The sequence below is a fragment of the Balaenoptera borealis genome (assembly GCF_965194805.1).
Source record: "Balaenoptera borealis genome assembly, chromosome: 15".
Lineage (NCBI taxonomy): Eukaryota > Metazoa > Chordata > Mammalia > Artiodactyla > Balaenopteridae > Balaenoptera > Balaenoptera borealis.
In genome coordinates, this window is record NC_138871.1 from 62,109,133 (window position 1) to 62,126,423 (window position 17,291).

General features: G+C 34.9%; 1 protein-coding gene across 3 annotated transcripts in view; it reads left to right on the top strand.

The window, feature by feature from the left end:
• The window catches only part of STRN (striatin), a 132,684-nt gene that overhangs the window by 57,326 nt on the left and 58,067 nt on the right, over positions 1-17,291 (top strand). For all 3 annotated transcript variants that reach the window (XM_082356706.1, XM_082356708.1, XM_082356707.1), the window contains exons 5-8: positions 5,887-6,054; positions 7,954-8,089; positions 11,076-11,211; positions 14,969-15,079. In XM_082356706.1, coding sequence (XP_082212832.1) covers positions 5,887-6,054; positions 7,954-8,089; positions 11,076-11,211; positions 14,969-15,079 — 551 coding nt within the window. The remainder of the gene's footprint in view (positions 1-5,886; positions 6,055-7,953; positions 8,090-11,075; positions 11,212-14,968; positions 15,080-17,291) is intronic.

The window sequence follows — 17,291 nt, forward strand, 5'->3', positions numbered from 1 at the left end:
CCATTGCGAATGATGTTTGCTGTGGGTTTGTCGTATATGACCTTTATTATGTTGAGGTAGGTTCCCTCTGTGCCCACTTTTTGGAGAATTTTTATCATAAACGAGTGTTGAATTTTGTCAAAAGCTTTTTCTGCATCTATTGAGATGATCATCTGGTTTTTATTCTTCAATTTGTTAATATGGTGTATCACATTGATTGATTTGCGTATATTGAAGACTCCTTGCATCCCTGGGGTAAATCCCACTTGATCATGGTGTATGATCCTTTTAATGTGTTGTTGGATTCTGTTTGCTAGTATTTTGTTGAGGATTTTTGCATCTATATTCATCAGTGATACTGGTTTGTAATTTTCTTTTTTTTGTAGTATCTTTGTCTGGTTTTGGTATCAGGGTGATGATGGCCTTGTAGAATGTGTTTGGGAGTGTTCCTTCCTCTGCAGTTTTTTGGAAGAGTTTGAGAAGGATGGTTGTTAGCTCTTCTCTAAATGTTTGATAGAATTCACCTGTGAAGCCATCTGGTCCTGGGCTTTTGTTTGTTGGAAGATTTTTAATCACAGTTTCAATTTGATTACTTCTGATTGGTCTGTTCATATTTTCTATTTCTTCCTGGTTCAGTCTTGGAAGGTTATACCTTTCTAAGAATTTGTCCATTTCTTGCAGGTTGTCCATTTTATTGGCATAGAGTTACTGGTAATAGTCTCTTAGGATGCTTCGTATTTCTGCGGTGTCCATTGTAACTTCTCCTTTTTCATTTCTAATTTTATTGATTTGAGTCCTCTCCCTCTTTTTCTTGATGAGTCTGGCTAAAGGTTTATCAATTTTGTTTATCTTCTCAAAGAACCAGCTTTTAGTTTTATTGATCTTTGCTATTGTTTTCTTTGTTTCTATTTCATTTATTTCCGCTCTGATCTTTATGACCTCTTTCCTTCTACTAACTTTGGGTTTTGTTTGTTCTTCTGTCTCTAGTTCCTTTAGGTGTAAGGTTAGATTGTTTATTTGAGATTTTTCTTGTTTCTGGAAGTAGGATTGTATCGCTATAAACTTCCCTCTTAGAACTGCTTTTGCTGCATCCCACAGGTTTTTGGATCATTGTGTTTTCGTTGTCATTTGTCTCTAGGTATTTTCTGATTTGTTCTTTGATTTCTTCAGTGATCTCTTGGTTATTTAGTAACGTATTGTTTGACCTCCCTGTGTTTGTATTTTTTACGTTTTTTTCCCTGTATCTTATTTCTAATCTCATAGCGTTGTGGTCGGAAAAGATGCTTGATATGATTTCAATTTTCTTAAATTTACCAAGGCTTGATTTGTGACCCAAGATGTGATCTGTCCTGGAGAATGTTCCGTGTGCACTTGAGAAGAAAGTGTAATCTGCTGTTTGGGATGGAATGTCCTATAAATATCAATTAAATCTGTCTGATCTATTGTGTCATTTAAAGCTTGTGTTTCCTTATTAATTTTCTGTCTGGATGATCTGTCCATTGGTGTAAGTGAGGTGTTAACGTCCCCCACTATTATTGTGTTACTGTCGATTTCCTCTTTTATAGCAGTTAGATTTGCCTTATGTATTGAGGTGCTCCTATGTTGGGTGCATATATATTTATAATTGTTATATCTTCTTCTTGGATTGAACCCTTGACCATTATGTAGTGTCCTTCCTTGTCTCTTATAACATTCTTTATTTTAAAGTCTATTTTATCTGATATGAGTATTGCTACTCCAGCTTTCTTTTGATTTCCATTTGCATGGAATATCTTTTTCCATCCCCTCACTTTCAGTCTGTATGTGTCCCTAGGTCTGAAGTGGGTCTCTTGTAGACAGCACATATATGGGTCTTGTTTTTGTATCCATTCAGCAAGCCTGTGTCTTTTGGTTGGAGCGTTTAATACATTCATATTTAAGGTAATTATCGATATGTATGTTCCTGTTACCATTTTCTTAATTGTTTTGGGTTTGGTTTTGTAGGTCCTTTTCTTCTCTTGTGTTTCCCACTTAGAGAAGTTCCTTTAGCATTTGTTGTAGAGGTGGTTTGGTGGGGCTGAATTCTCTTAGCTTTTGCTTGTCTGTAAAGCTTTTGATTTCTCCGTTGAATCTGAATGAGATCCTTGCTGGGTAGAGTAATCTTGGTTGTAGGTTCTTCCCTTTCATCACTTTAAATATATCATGCCACTACCTTCTGGCCTGTAGAGTTTCTGCTGAGAAATCAGCTGTTAACCTTATGGGAGTTCCCTTGTATGTTATTTGTCATTTTTCTCTTGTTGCTTTTAACAATTTTTCTTTGTCTTTAATTTTTGTCAGTTTGATTACTATGTGTCTCGGCATGTTTCTCCTTGGGTTTATCCTGCCTGGGGCTCTCTGCACTTCCTGGACTTGGGTGGCTATTTCCTTTCCCATATTAGGGAAGTTTTTGACTGTAATCTCTTCAAATATTTTCCTGAGTCTTTTGTCTCTCTTTTCTCCTTCTGGGGCCCTTATAATGCGAATGTTGGTGCATTTAATGTTGTCCCAGAGGTCTCTTAGGCTGTCTTCATTTCTTTTCATTCTTTTTCTTTACTCTGTTCTGTGGCAGTGAATTCTACCATTCTGTCTTCCAGGTCACTTGTCCGTTCTTCTGCCTCAGTTATTCTGCTATTGATTCCTTCTAGTATGTTTTTCATTTCAGTTATTGTAGTGTTCATCTCTGTTTGTTTGTTCTTTAATTCTTCTAGGTGTTTGTCCTTTAATTCTTGTAGGTCTTTGTTAAACATTTCTTGCATCTTCTTGGTCTTTGCCTCCATTCTTTTTCTGAGGTCCTGGATCATCTTCACTATCATTATTCTGAATTCTTTTTCTGGAAGGTTGCCTATCTCCACTTCATTTAATTGTTTTTCTGGGGTTGTGTCTTGTTCCTTCATCGGGTACATAGCCCTCTGCCTTTTCATTTTGTCTGTCTTTCTGTGAATGTGGTTTTCGTTCCACAGGCTGCAGGATTGTGGTTCTTCTTGCTTCTGCTGTCTGCCCTCTGGTGGATGAGGCTATCTAAGAGGCTTGTGCAGGCTTCCTGATGGGAGGGACTGGTGGTGGGTAGAGCTGGGTTTGCTCTGGTGGGAACAATTCAGTAAAACTTTAACTTCCTTGTTTGCTGTTGGGTGGGGCTGCAGTCCCTCCCTGTTGGTTATTTGGCCTGAGGTGACACAGCACTGGAGCCTGCCAAACCTGCTGTTTGGTGGGGCTAAAGGTGGACTCTGGAGGGCTCATGCCAAGGAGTACTTTCCAGATCTTTAGCTGCCAGTGTCCTTGTCCCCACGGTGAGCCACAGCCACCCCCTGCCTCTGCAGCAGAGCCTCCAACACTAGCAGGCAGGTCTGGTTCCGTCATCTGTGGGGTCACTGCTCCTTCCCCCTGGGTACTGACACGCACACTACTTTGTGTGTGCCCTCCAAGAGTGGAGTCTCTGTTTCCCCCAGTCCTGTCGAAGTCCTGCAATCAAATCCCGCTAGCCTTTAAAGTCTGATTCTCTGGGAATTCCTCCTCCTGTTGCTGGACCCCCAGGTTGGGAAGCCTGACGTGGGGCTCAGAACGTTCACTCCAGTGGGTGGACTTCTGTGGTATAATTGTTCTCCTGTTTGTGAGTCATCCACCCAGCGGTTGTGGGATTTGATTTTATTGTGATTGCGCCCCTCCTGCTGTCTCACTGCGGCTTCTCCTTTGTCTTTGGATGTGGGGTATCTTTTTTGGTGAGTTCCAGTGTCTTCCTCTTGATGACTGTTCAGCAGTTAGTTGGGATTCCCGTGCTCTTGCAAGAGGGAGTGAGCGCACGTCCTTCTACTCCGCCGTCTTGAACCAGTCGCTCCTCCGGTCTCAGTTTTTCAAAGTTACTAGATTTTTTTTGCAACTTTACTCTACTTTCCTCATAGTAAGTACAGCGGTGAACCATATAATAAAATTTTGTAAACTTGAACCACAGTCATCCCAAAGGCCCTCATGAGCTCCAGTCTCCAGTGAGTTCCGTCTCCAGCTGAATTCAGTCTCCAGAGACTTCATTACTATTTAATGAATGGGTTTTCACTTTGGTCTTAAATGTGATTTATGCATTTTCCTTTTATAAATAAATAAATTCTTAAAGTGCTTATTTTGTTTTTTTGGTTTTTTTTTTAATGACAAGTGGTTATCATAGTGAGCAATCCAAGAAAAAAATTTTTTAATTAATTTATTTATTTTTGACTGTGTTGGGTCTTCGTTTCTGTGCGAGGGCTTTCTCCAGTTGTGGCAAGTGGGGGCCACTCTTCATCGCGGTGCACGGGCCTCTCACTATCGCGGCCTCTCTTGTTGCGGAGCACGGGCTCCAGATGCGCAGGCTCAGTAGTTGTGGCTCACGGGCCTAGTTGCTCCGCGGCATGTGGGATCTTCCCAGACCAGGGCTCGAACCCGTGTCCCCTGCATTGGCAGGCAGATTCTCAACCACTGCGCCGCCAGGGAAGCCCTCAAGAAATATTTTTTAAAAGACTCGTAATCTGCCTCTCAAAGGTGACATTTTATTGATGAATAAGGAAGTAACTATTTAGTAAAGCCAACTTATCTATGGAATGAGCAGTTTTGGAAACAGTTATATATAATGTGATTTTGTTGCCAAAGTGAGTTATGTATCAAGTATTATTTGTTAAAAATAGAAAAGCATAATACCTTTGTGTTTGTTTGCAAGAACCAACTCAATAAAATCAGGAACGTTTGAAATTTACTATCCAAATTTTAATCAAAAATTTTCTATAGGTACTGGATAGGATTGAAAAATGCGTACCTTGACTTGATAGGATACATTTATTCCATTTTGGTCACATGTCTTTGTGAGGTATCTCTTTGAGCTATAATAACTCTTAATACCAGATCTTAAAATAAAGTGATCTTAGATCAGACTGGTTATCTTTTTGATCTTTGTTTTCTCTTTCATCTCATAGACTTGATACTTACCTCTAAGTTAATGCTTATAAGTTAATGGTAGACATTTGTCTATCATGTTTATTAATGGCATTATTAGTGGCATTTGCCTTTTTCATGTTGTCGCCACTACCACTTTTCATCTTTTTTGGTCATCTTTGTTGTTAATAGATACTGAGTGCCTTCTATATGCCAGACACTGTTCTAGGTGTGTCTCTTTTAGGAGAAGGAAAACTAAGGTTCAGGAGAATTAATGTTACACAGGAAGAAGGTGGAAGAAATGGGCTTTGAACCCAGGTGTAACTCTCCATACAAAGCCTATTCTCTGTTTTCTATGCTGCTGCCTCTCTGCAGCACACACACCCCTGTGCACCCACTCATCTCACATCCCACAGTTGAGTTGTGGTCTATTTTTATTTTAGAGTTGTCGTCAGGATAGAAGCTTCCCTTCTGTGGAAGTGACTCTTTGGAATATACTGTCTTTTTTATGTCATGGAGGAAACCATATATGCTAGAAACTTTGTATGTCATGGAGATATATGCTAGAAACTTTCTCTCTAGATTTCAATTTATCCAATGATAGTTTAATATCAGAAGTGTAAAAAGACTATTGTTTATTATAGTTACTATTATAAAATAGTAATTCAGTAGAATCTGAGAGTGAGTTTACTCCAACCCTGCCTAGAAGAAAGAATGTGCTATTAGGTATATTAAGGAATAGCTTCTTCTTATGATAAATGAATGGTGTATTGTATAGTTCTTTGATTTTTCTCAGTGACCATAGAGGCTGGTACTGCAAGAGATAGCTCCATCTGCAGCTGGAAGATTATTTATTAGCAAGTCTTACTAGCATAGTACTGTACTGTTAAGACTTATGCAGGCATATGAATTTAAAGAAATGTTTTTATTTACATATTCAGTAATAGAATACTGATTCCAATATGACTGAATTGTAAAGATCCTCTTCACACACAGGTATCTACAGGAGGTGGGTTACACAGATACTATTCTAGATGTGAAATCCAAACGAGTGCGAGCTTTGTTGGGCTTTTCAAGTGATGTCACTGACAGGGAAGATGACAAAAATCAGGACTCAGTTATAAATGGCACAGAGGCTGAAGTTAAAGAGACAGCAATGATTGGGTAAGTATTTTGTCTGGAAAGTGGTTTGGCTGTAGTTTTAGTTCTTATTAATGTTTTTGGCTTATGGGTGACACTTGTGATACTTGTACTTTTAGATACTGCTACAGAAGTAATTTAATGATAAAGTTTAATAAAAAAATTAAAATTTTATTTGGTAGAAGATAACACCATAGGGATTAGAGTTATCATTTATGATTACTTTAAGAATATTTTTATTTAAGATTTTTTAATTGCTTGCAATGTATGGATTTAATATAGATTTTAATATCTTGAAGCTCAGTCACTATTAGAACTTGCATAAAAGATCTTATTTGGAAATTCACTTCAAATCTGTAAGAGTGAAATTTCATTCCTGGTGACCCAGAAATCATATAAATATTTAATTCTTTTGATGTAAACCTTTTAGCCATTTTCATGTATCTAATAATGCTGTAACTCATCTTCCCCTTGAAAAGTATCTATTTCAAGTATATATATTTTAATTGATAGAATAAGTGAAAAATTCAGTAGCAGAAATTTTTTTTGCTTTTTGGATCATGTATCATACAATTATATGTAATTCTGCTTAAAATGAACGTGGACAGTTAAATAAGGAGATTCTTCTTTATTGAAACAAATTGACATGATTCTTAAAGAAATAAAAAGCCAAAGATTCTTTGAAAGTCTGAGTATGATGTTACTTTATTTTAACTCATGTTTAGGCTGGAAGAATGGTTTTAATTGAGCTCTATACATTTTCTAGTGAGAACATAGTTTCTATTATTTGGAACATAAACTAAAATTATGGGGGTAGGTAAAGGTTTAAAAATATGACTTTTATAAACAAATGTCACTGGAGCCTTCTTAAATGTATTCATTAATAGTTAAGACTATATAACTTGTTTTAATAAATGTAAGATGTAGATTGTTTCTCTGTGTAGAAGTAGACAATGTAGGCATTAATCCTGGTTATATTTTTACCTAATGAATTAGCTCAAATTATTATAAAGACCCTCAGGAAAGACCACTCTAGTTGTCTTGTGTTTTGGCCTTGACCTCTCTTTTGAAACTGATAAAGGTATTATTCTGAATCTGACCTCTATAGGGATGGAGCGTAGGTTGGGAAAAAACGAAAATGTAGCTCTGAGCAGATTTGAAATTTAAGATTTATCTGTTTTGAGAATTTTGCCCATAATTGTGGCTAAATTTTTTCAGGAAAATGTCTTCTTATCTATAACATTTCCTAATGAGAGAAATCATTCTGTTCTGGCCATTAAGAAATTTTTTGTTAAAATTCTTTAGAGGGAACTAAAATAAAATCTTACATATTTGAAAAGTCAATCATTTCAAAAAGGTTTAACCAACAGGATCAAGTTTTGTAGTAATATTAATTTGACTAAAATATTGTTTTTAGTAACTTTATGTACACATTTGCTTTTTTCAACTCTTTAGCTGTTCAGAAATGCAAGATTGCATCAGACAAAAATGATGTATTTACTAGTTATTTTCTTAGTTATGGAAACTTCTGTGTCAGAGGAAGAGTTGCAGAGAGGAAAAGAAATAGAAAAAAACAGACGTAGAGATAATAAGAAAAATATTTTTAAAAGAAATGCATTAAGGTTGGCTTAAAAATCAACATAATAGTGAATCAGGAAGGGGAGTTCTTTATATTGGATTGCCATTAATCTAAGTAGTAGGTATGATTGCAAAGTACTTTTAAAAGAGTAGCCACTTCCTTCCTATATTGTTTTTCCAGTTAAAATCCATGGAAATGTAATAGATAAGAATCAACGTAGATCATAATATGATTTGGGGGTGTCATAATACAATATAAACAGAAGTTAGTACTGTATATCATGGATTAATTCTTATGTCAAGTTTAAAAAATTAACTGAGCAAGGTGTATATGTTTTAAACCAGAAAATCTGAGTTAACAGATTCTGCCTCCGTGCTGGATAACTTTAAATTCCTTGAAAGTGCAGCTGCAGATTTCAGTGATGAAGATGAAGATGATGACATTGATGGAAGAGAGAAAAGCATCATTGATACTTCAACGGTGAGTTGAATAACTCAGATATAAATATTTTTAGGAACCATTATGCATACTTTAATCCATACCCTTCAACTTCAACCCTTAACTTTTTTTTTCCATTAAAAAAAAAAAGTTTGGGGAAATTTAATCTAAATTCCCCATAAGTTTGGGGAAATTTAATCTAAAAGTTTTTGTATTGATTTCAAATTCAAGACTTTTTAGTATAGCAGCTTTTTCTTATAGGCCTTCATTCATTAGCTTTTTGTTAATTCATTAAACATTTCAACATTTTTATAGGGTTAGTGAACATGGTAAATGTGTGTTATAACAATGCATTGTTATTGGTGCTGTAAGACAATAGAACTGACAGACCCATTATGGTGCCTGATGGTGACTGGCGTCAACTCTAATCGGTGTGGTTTTTGTTTCTCTTGTCAGGGTTGCTTTGGTAGGCAAGTTCTACACGTTTTCAGAACTCTTCCATTGGATTTCTCCAGACTTGTTTAGGGTTATTCTGTGGTTTTGTTTAGATTTTTGTAAGTTTATTGTTTCCATGGTAGAGTCCTGGAATAAGAGGTATCTAAATTCTCCCTTCTCTTCCCTTCTTTATTCTATCCCCTTCTACCCTCTCCCCTTTTCAACCTCTTCCCTCTTTTCTTTCTCTCTTCATATTCCCTCTTCTTCCTTCTCTCTCTTTCTCCTTCTCCTTTTTTTAAGTAAGAGGTTAGGGCGTGCTTCTCTTTGTTTAGGAGAGTGTTCACATTTCCTCCTTCACATTTATTTAAGAAGAGGGAGGAGAAGGTAAGGTAGTGTAAATAAAGCAGAGTGGAACGAGTCAAAGCCTTGGGCTAAAGTCCCAGTTCTGTCACTAATTATCTGTGCTTCTTAATCCTTCAGGCTTAGTTTTTCAGTTTGTAAAATGGGGATTATAATAAGTACCCATCTTATCCCCAGAGTATTTTGTGAGGAATAAATGAAACACTATGTATGCAAATGATATGTTTAACTATAAAGTGCTTTCTAAGTGTAATTTCTCTGTTCTCTTTATGTCCTCTGCTTTCATCAGAGACTCTCAACTTAACTACTTCCAGATTAATGTTTCCCTGGGCCACTATTCGGTAGTACTGTGCTAATACAGCCCTGCCATGGATATTATTTGAACTTCACATAGTTACTCCCTCTTTTTATTATTCAAACAAGTAGTTATAGCACATGTTTAAATATACTGTAGTAAAAGAAAATGCCGAAACTTGTATGATAACTTTTTTCTGTCCTAATCATTTGGAAATTCTGTGCTGACTTGTGATTTCTATGGGATGATTGCACTGAGATATTATTTTTCATCAGAATACATTATTCATAGCTCAGTGGTTAAATAATAACTAATTATGATGCTTTAAGTTTTCTTGCTAGTCATTATATCAGTGTAAATATTAAAAAATCTATAAGCTGTTTATTATAACTATCAAGTATGGTCTTAATAGAAATTCCTAACTGTAAACTGGTTTCTTTTTAAATAATCGAATTCATAAATATCTTGACCTCCAGTTAGTGCAGATCATAGCAATTCTGTGACCAAGCAATGAAGGCACAGCTAATATAAGCATACTTAACCCCATTTAAATATTGGACCCAAAAATTTTTCTAGTTTTTCCTTTAGAAAAATATTTCTAAACAAATAATTGGTTTCTTTATAGTAGTTTTGCTAATTTTTATTATATATTACATTGATTTTCACAGCTGCAGTATAATAGCTACATGCCAAAAGGCTTTAAAAATCTAACTCTATGTAGCAATGTATAAGCAGGACTTAGAAGATTTATTGCACAGCTGTAGTATAATAGCTACATGCCAAAAGACTTTAAAAATCTAACTCTATGTAGCAATGTATAAGCAGGACTTAGAAGATTTATTGCAGTGCTGTATAGAGAGAGAATGGCTGAAAATTATGCTATTAAAATGTTCAGTAGAACAAGCAGGTTCTTAAAATGTTATTTTATTTCTTTAATCAAAAAGAGTTCAATAGATTCAACTAAGAAAATACAGAAACATAAGGCTCTTAGTAGCTGTTGATTGTGTTAAGTCTATTTTCTTCAGGCATTTTCTTCAAAAAGCTACATATGTTCATTGTCCTTTCTTGCTCTTTGCCCTGTATTGGAGTTTGATTTTTCTTTGCATTATACTCTGGGTCATTTTCCTCCTCCCCATCTCCTTCTCTTTTCTCATGTTTGATCTCTTCACCTTATGATTCCAGAGATATTTCTAAATGTATAAAAATGAAACATAATGGCCCTTGTCAGATTTGCTATTAAATCTAGATTATGTCTCTAAAAGATCAATATTTAAAGAAAAATTTGAATATATAGACAATTATTAGAGGAAATTGATGCAAGGTTGGGACAGTGGAAATAATAATGGGCATTGTTCCCCCTGCCCCACAGAATACCTTCTCAATCTTGTGGCATGCATTTCTGAGTCTGTAGCTTTTGTGATTTTTAGCTTTTGTAAGGGAATGATGTACTAGAGTTAAAATTTATCATGGTTATATTCTGAAAAACTCTTGCAATGTCTTATGAAGTGTTTCTTTCTTTGGTTAGATTAGAATATGTGCTCGCTGCACAGACTGCATCCAAGAAATGTAAGATTTGGTTGTGGTTCTCATAATACAGTATGTCAGGGACATTTTTCATCTATCTGTAATTTAAATGCATGTCTTATGTTCCAGTGTTTTCAATATATGATTCCATTTGTTTATTTAAAACAAACAAGCCATCATTTAACAAAGTTTAAATTACTACTGTAAAATGTATAGTGTATATCTTTTTAAAATGACATCTGTGTTTTCTACTGAATTGTATAGGTATTACAGTTATTTAACACAACAAAGATGCATTTTCTGAAGAAAATAATTGGGTTTTCTCATTCACTGGTAAAAGGATATTGTCTTCTTTACTTAAATTAATCCCATAATATATCCTAATATTTTAATTGAGCATGTTTGTTTCATTAGATTGTTAGGAAAAAAATATTGCCTGATAGCAGTGAAGATCGAGATACAAAAGAAGCTCTAAAGGAGTTTGACTTTCTGGTTACATCAGAAGAAGGAGACAATGAATCCAGAAGTGCAGGCGATGGAACAGACTGGGGTAAGGAAGCATACTGGATCCAACTAGAGATGTTATGTAAATGAACGAAACTAATATTTTACTAAGAGGGCAACATCTTGAAGAACACTTTAAATCTCTTGTAATGTTGAAATGTTGAACATTCTGTGGACTTTTTTCTATTGTCACCTTTTTTCCAGGGTATGTGTGTGTGTGTTTAAAGAAGGTTGTACAACTAGTTACCTCATCTTTTAACATAAGCAATACAGTATGAAAATAATTTGAATTCATATATAGAATGTTTTCTGTTTTCTGCCTAGACAGTAGAACTTGCAAATCTAGATTTTGTGGAAATTGAGTATGAGAATGTAGTAGAGGATTTTAGAGAACTCATCTTTGGCATTTTCTGTGCAAAAAGAAGTATAAGTTAAAAAGTTGTAGTTATTCATTCATTTTAGTCAAGTTTCATCATTTTGTACAAGGCATAGAATTTTTTTGCACAAATGGTTCTAAACAAATTTAATATTTTAAACATCTAATAAGAGTTCAAACAAGTATTTTAGGGAAAACTTCTACAGCACAGATCATTCTAGGCTTTTGGAAATGAATTGTCCTATCAGTAAGATAGGATTGTGATAAATTCTTCAAAAGTGATCAGTTCTGTCAGGTGTGTGTATGTGTGTGTGTGTGTGTGAGAGAAGGAGAGAGACAGAGAGAGAGAAGGCATGTAGATACTGAGAATGAGAAAATTTTCTCCTGAGGTTGAAGAATTCCAGGATTCCCTTGGCTTACAGTCTATGTACTTTAAAGACAGATAAGGTTAGGGAAACAGTAACTATCTTAATTTTTCCTTGAGGCTTTACCTTCAGGGACTCTGATGGCGATAATGCCACTTCTTTTCCTTTTTTGTGGTAAATATTTGAAGAATTATTTGGGATAATTACTTAGTCATTGAAGAATATGATGGCTATTTAGTGACTGGCTTTTTTTTTTTCCCCCAACAGAACAAAGTTTGGAAACCAGGGGAAGTTAAAGTGAAACGAATGTCTCTTCTGTCTTATTCCTTACTGAGCTTATGTATCAAGTTATTTAGGTATTTTAGGCAACAGTTCTTCCAATATAGTTAGATCAACTGTGCTACACTGAGGTCATTCTCTGAGGAGTCACACATCTGTATAAAGAATAGTTGGCCTTTTCATTGCCAATCTTATTGCAAGGGTAATTGGGATTCATTTTTCTCCAAAGATAGCTGCATTGTCCCTTCATAACTTCCTTTGCTTTAAGGTGTGAGTCATGGCCCAGAGTATTATGTGATACAGGTCTGTAACCTGCTATGAATTTACTGGTGAAAATGAGTGACTGTTCCCACATCTGAGCTGACATTCTTTAGTAGTGTCTTGGACATTTCTATTTATGAGTGTGAGTGACTGAAGGTTTCTTTGCCAGGAGTTTGGCCTTGTATGTGTTAAGGACTTTATAATTCAAATTCAGGTCATTTCACTTTTAATCAATTAACAAAACTAGATTGCAAATCCTGTTTAGTTGAATGGGCATTTAAATCACTTCAAGGGCTTCCTTTATCTGTTCCCCATACCCCTAAAAAAAGAGTCACTGTGCTTATGTTAATAATCTCCTTAGTTTCTCACAAGCAAATAGATTTTACCACAGTTCTCCTATGAGCTTCCGTTACTGTTGTTATCAGTATGACACCTAGTTAAGAGTATGATATAGCTAAATTTTTACTTTAAAAAACTGAAGACATTCTAGGATCCAAGAGCCAACTCAGTTTAATTTATTATTAAGATGTGATCGATGAAAATTAACGTTTTTGATTGTTAGACTTTCTGAAAAAAGTAGACTATTTCTACTATTGTTAGTAGAATACATTGGTAGTTAGATCTATAAAAATGTTTAACCTATTAAAACTCAATAAAAATGTTGAGTTTGTATTCAGAGACCCAATTATCTGTTTTTTAAACTGTGGATTGAAACTTGTTAAAAATAGATTTCTGTTTATTCTGGTTCATTTTGGTTTATTCCAATCACTGAACAAATATTGATCACGTGCCTTCTATGTGCCAAGTCTTCGAGGTGAAGGTCCCTACCCCTGTGGTCCTACATTCTACTAACAGGACATAGCAGTAAGGGACAAACATGATAAATGATATAGTATGTCAGAATATGATAAATGCTATGGGAAATAGAAAAAAGTAGAACAGAGTAAGTGGGATAGAGAGTGCTGGGGTCAGGGTGAGGTGGAGGGGGACAGGTTACAATATGAAATAGATTGGTCACGGTAAGGCCCATTGAGAGGGTAACATTTGAACAAAAGACAACATTGATGAGTGAGTTAGCCACATGGTGTCCAGGGAAGGAGTGTTCAGGAAGAAGAAAACCAGAGCAAATACCCTAAGATAGCCGTAGCCCTGGTATGCTTGAGGAATTCAAAGAAGCTAGAGTGGCTGGAGCAGAGTGATTCTGAGGGGAATGTAGTAAGAAATGACCAAATCAAGTGGAGCTATGTAGACCACTGGTGAGATGGGGAACCATGGGAAGGATTTGAGCTGGAAAAGTGACATGATCCAGCTTTTGTTTTAAAGCATCACTTTGGCTGCTGTGTTGAGAATAGACTACCCAGGGCAATCAGTGTTGGCAATAGACTTGGAAGGGAGAGTGGGAAAACATTTGCAGTAATTCTAGCAAGAGACAGAGGTTAGGGAAGTAGTGGATATGCTGAGAAGTGGTCAGATTCTGGATGTGTTTTAAAGGTAGAGAAAACAGTATTTCCTGAAGTATTTGATGTGGGGTTTGGAAGAAAGGGAGATTTTTGGTCTGATCAAATGGAAGTGTGGAATTGCCTTCAAATAAGATGGGGAACCCTGTAGATGGAACAGATTGGATGGGGAAGATTGGGAGTTTGGTTTTGTATGTTTGGTTTGAGTTTTGACTTCCTAATAGAAATATAGAGTAAGCAATTGGGTATATGTATGAGTCTTGAATTCAAGTGAGTGTTCTAAGCTAACACTTATATAACATTATATGTATATAGTAAATTATTTTATAGTAAATATAAAATATATAACATATTTACTCTTTAAATTTTCTACTCCTGAAATAGTGAAAATTACTGATTGATTACTGATTGAATTTCTTTTTTACTAGAAGCTCAGTTTCCTGATTTAAATATTTTTAAATTAACAGGTCACTTAAGTTGTTTTAAATATTGAATGCCAGGTTGATTAATAAGTTTACAAAGTACTATTTATAAAGCCTATAAAATAAAAATGATCATTTGCTGATAAACACATGCCAAAAATATATAATTTTTGAAGTGAATAGATCATTGAAGACTATTTTGTACAAATGCTTAATAATCTTCTTTCATTACATAACTTAATAAGAAATGGTTTTTTTTGTGAGTCAATCCTAATCAAATTCAGAAAGTGGGATGAAAATGAGGGGTTCTTGAATATCGACATTTGGGGCTTAATATACTAAAAGTAGCTCAAATCTTGCAGGGTTTTTTTTTTTTTTTTCTATGTCTATTTCAAGAGAGATTTAATATTATTACCTAGGAAATTGAATTGATCACTTGTTTCTTGGATATTATATTTTATGTGACATGTATCTATCTAATGAATATGTAATGACCTTAAAATTAGTGCTACTATGAAGAAAATGGTTGTTATGTCCATCCATTGACATAACAGTGAATTTACTGTTCACTGTTGAATATTTTATTGAATATTGTTCAATATTTTATTGAAAAAGGCTGTTTCATTTGTTTCACTCTGTTTAGAAAAGGAAGACCAGTGTCTCATGCCTGAAGCTTGGAATGTGGACCAGGGAGTAATTACCAAACTCAAGGAACAATACAAAAAGGAGAGAAAGGGGAAAAAGGGGGTGAAGAGTAAGTGGAAAACATTGTATCTGTAAATCATAAATCTTACCTCTTTCATATCCCCCAATTTTTTTCTCCAATGTTTTCCTAAAACTACTTACTCTTTTTCTTTTCTGCTCCTGACCTCTTTCCTTTTCACTTGCTCTCAGGGGTTGAAATTAAATGGTTTAGCTGTTTGATTATGAACTTTAAAAAAAAAAAGGCTGTGCATATAATTATGGAATTATAATATATTCCAGTAATAAATCCAGAGTGTCATGAGTATGTGGAACTATGTTTTCAAACATAGTGATCATTTGATTTTTAAAATCAGATGTGCTTAATTACAGTAATGATTTTTCACTGTTGACAATTTTAAATCTCGTCTAGTGTGACTGACCCTCTGGCAAGCCACCAAAATTATTGCTTATAATTTTAAATCTTGGAGACAGAAAGAAAGTTAATTTCTACCCCTGAATATTCTATGTGTTCATAACACACAGTTCATTTGCTCTCATCACTATACAGGGCACAGAGTCAGATACACAACTTTTTTTAAGTATTTATTTTTCTAATTTAAATTTTTGGCCAATTTCATTTGTAATATTACCAATTAGGTTTTTTTTTTTCAACAAAATGAGTGCCACATCGAAAATGGAAGCTAAAATGAAATTTCTAGCCCTGTGAATCATATCTATATAACTTATTCAAATTATTAATAAAGTTTAACAATAGATCTAGTTAAGTATTTAAAATAGAAATACAAAAGCTTTCAAACATCCCTGAAAACCATCTTAAACACCTTTTTAGGAGAGCAAGGGTGAACTATCTCCTTGTGTTACCACTGTTATTGACAGTATGGACATGGGTCTCCCTTTTATGGCAATAGGAATTTCATCCTTTAGGATATTAAAGTAGTGTAAAGTAGGATTAAAATCCAACTTGAGTGAGGCATGTGTTTAAAATTGCAAAAGGCTGGAAGGATATGCCTTTTCTTTTTCTCTTTTTATAGTGATGCTAGGGATTATCAAAGACCAGTCATTCTTTTACAGTCTATTAGTTACTGATAAATACGTAAATCTGTATTTAAAATATCTTAGAATTTACAAGTATTTAGCTTTAATGGATAGAAAGTCAGTGGCCATTATTGACGTTAGTACTGTACCAACCATTATGTAACTGAGAGAGAATGACATTTGATGCCTTCTCAATGTAAATTAAATCCCAATGAGAAAAGTTTAATATTAAAACATAAGAACGTTTTATACTTTTTATTAAAAAATAAATGTAAATTGATACAGCCACTATGGAGAACAGTATGGAGGTTCCTTAAAAAACTAAAAATAGAACTACCATACGACCCAGCAATCCCACTACTGGGCATATACCCTGAGAAAACCATAATTCGAAAAGAGTCATGTACCACAATGTTCATTGCAGCTCCATGTACAATAGCCAGGACATGGAAGCAACCTAAGTGTCCATCGACAGATGAATGGATAAAGAAGATGTGGCACATATATACAATGGAATATTACTCAGCCATAAAAATGAACGAAATTGAGTTATTTGTAGTGAGGTGGGTGGACCTAGAGTCTGTCATACAGAGTGAAGTAAGTCAGAAAGAGAAAAACAAATACCGTATGCTAACACATATATATGGAACCTAAAAAAAAAAAAAGGTCATGAAGAACCTAGGGGCAAGACGGGAATAAAGACACAGACCTACTAGAGAATGGACTTGAGGACACGGGGAGGGGGAAGGGTAAGCTGGGACAAAGTGAGAGAGTGGTAGTGTATATATGGACATATATACACTACCAAATGTAAAATAGATAGCTAGTGGGAAGCAGTCGCATAGCACAGGGAGATCAGCTCAGTGCTTTGTGACCAGCTAGAAGGGAGGGTGGGAGGGAGGGAGATACAAGAGGGAAGAGATATGGGGACATATGTATATGTATAACTGATTCACTTGGTTATAAAGCAGAAACTAACACACCATTGTAAAGCAATTATACTCTAATAAAAATGTTAAAAAAAAAGGACAAAATAAGCATTCTCAGAAGAACAAAAAAAAATACTGATAAAAATTTAATCTTAAACAATAGTGAGACATGGTTTGTTATGGCTTTTCAGAGCCATAATAAAAGCAGTTAAACTGAAATTTTAAGGAAAATTTGTCTGTCATACACAAGAAACAATGAGAATATTTTAATTGTCAGATTGACTTAAAGTTGATATA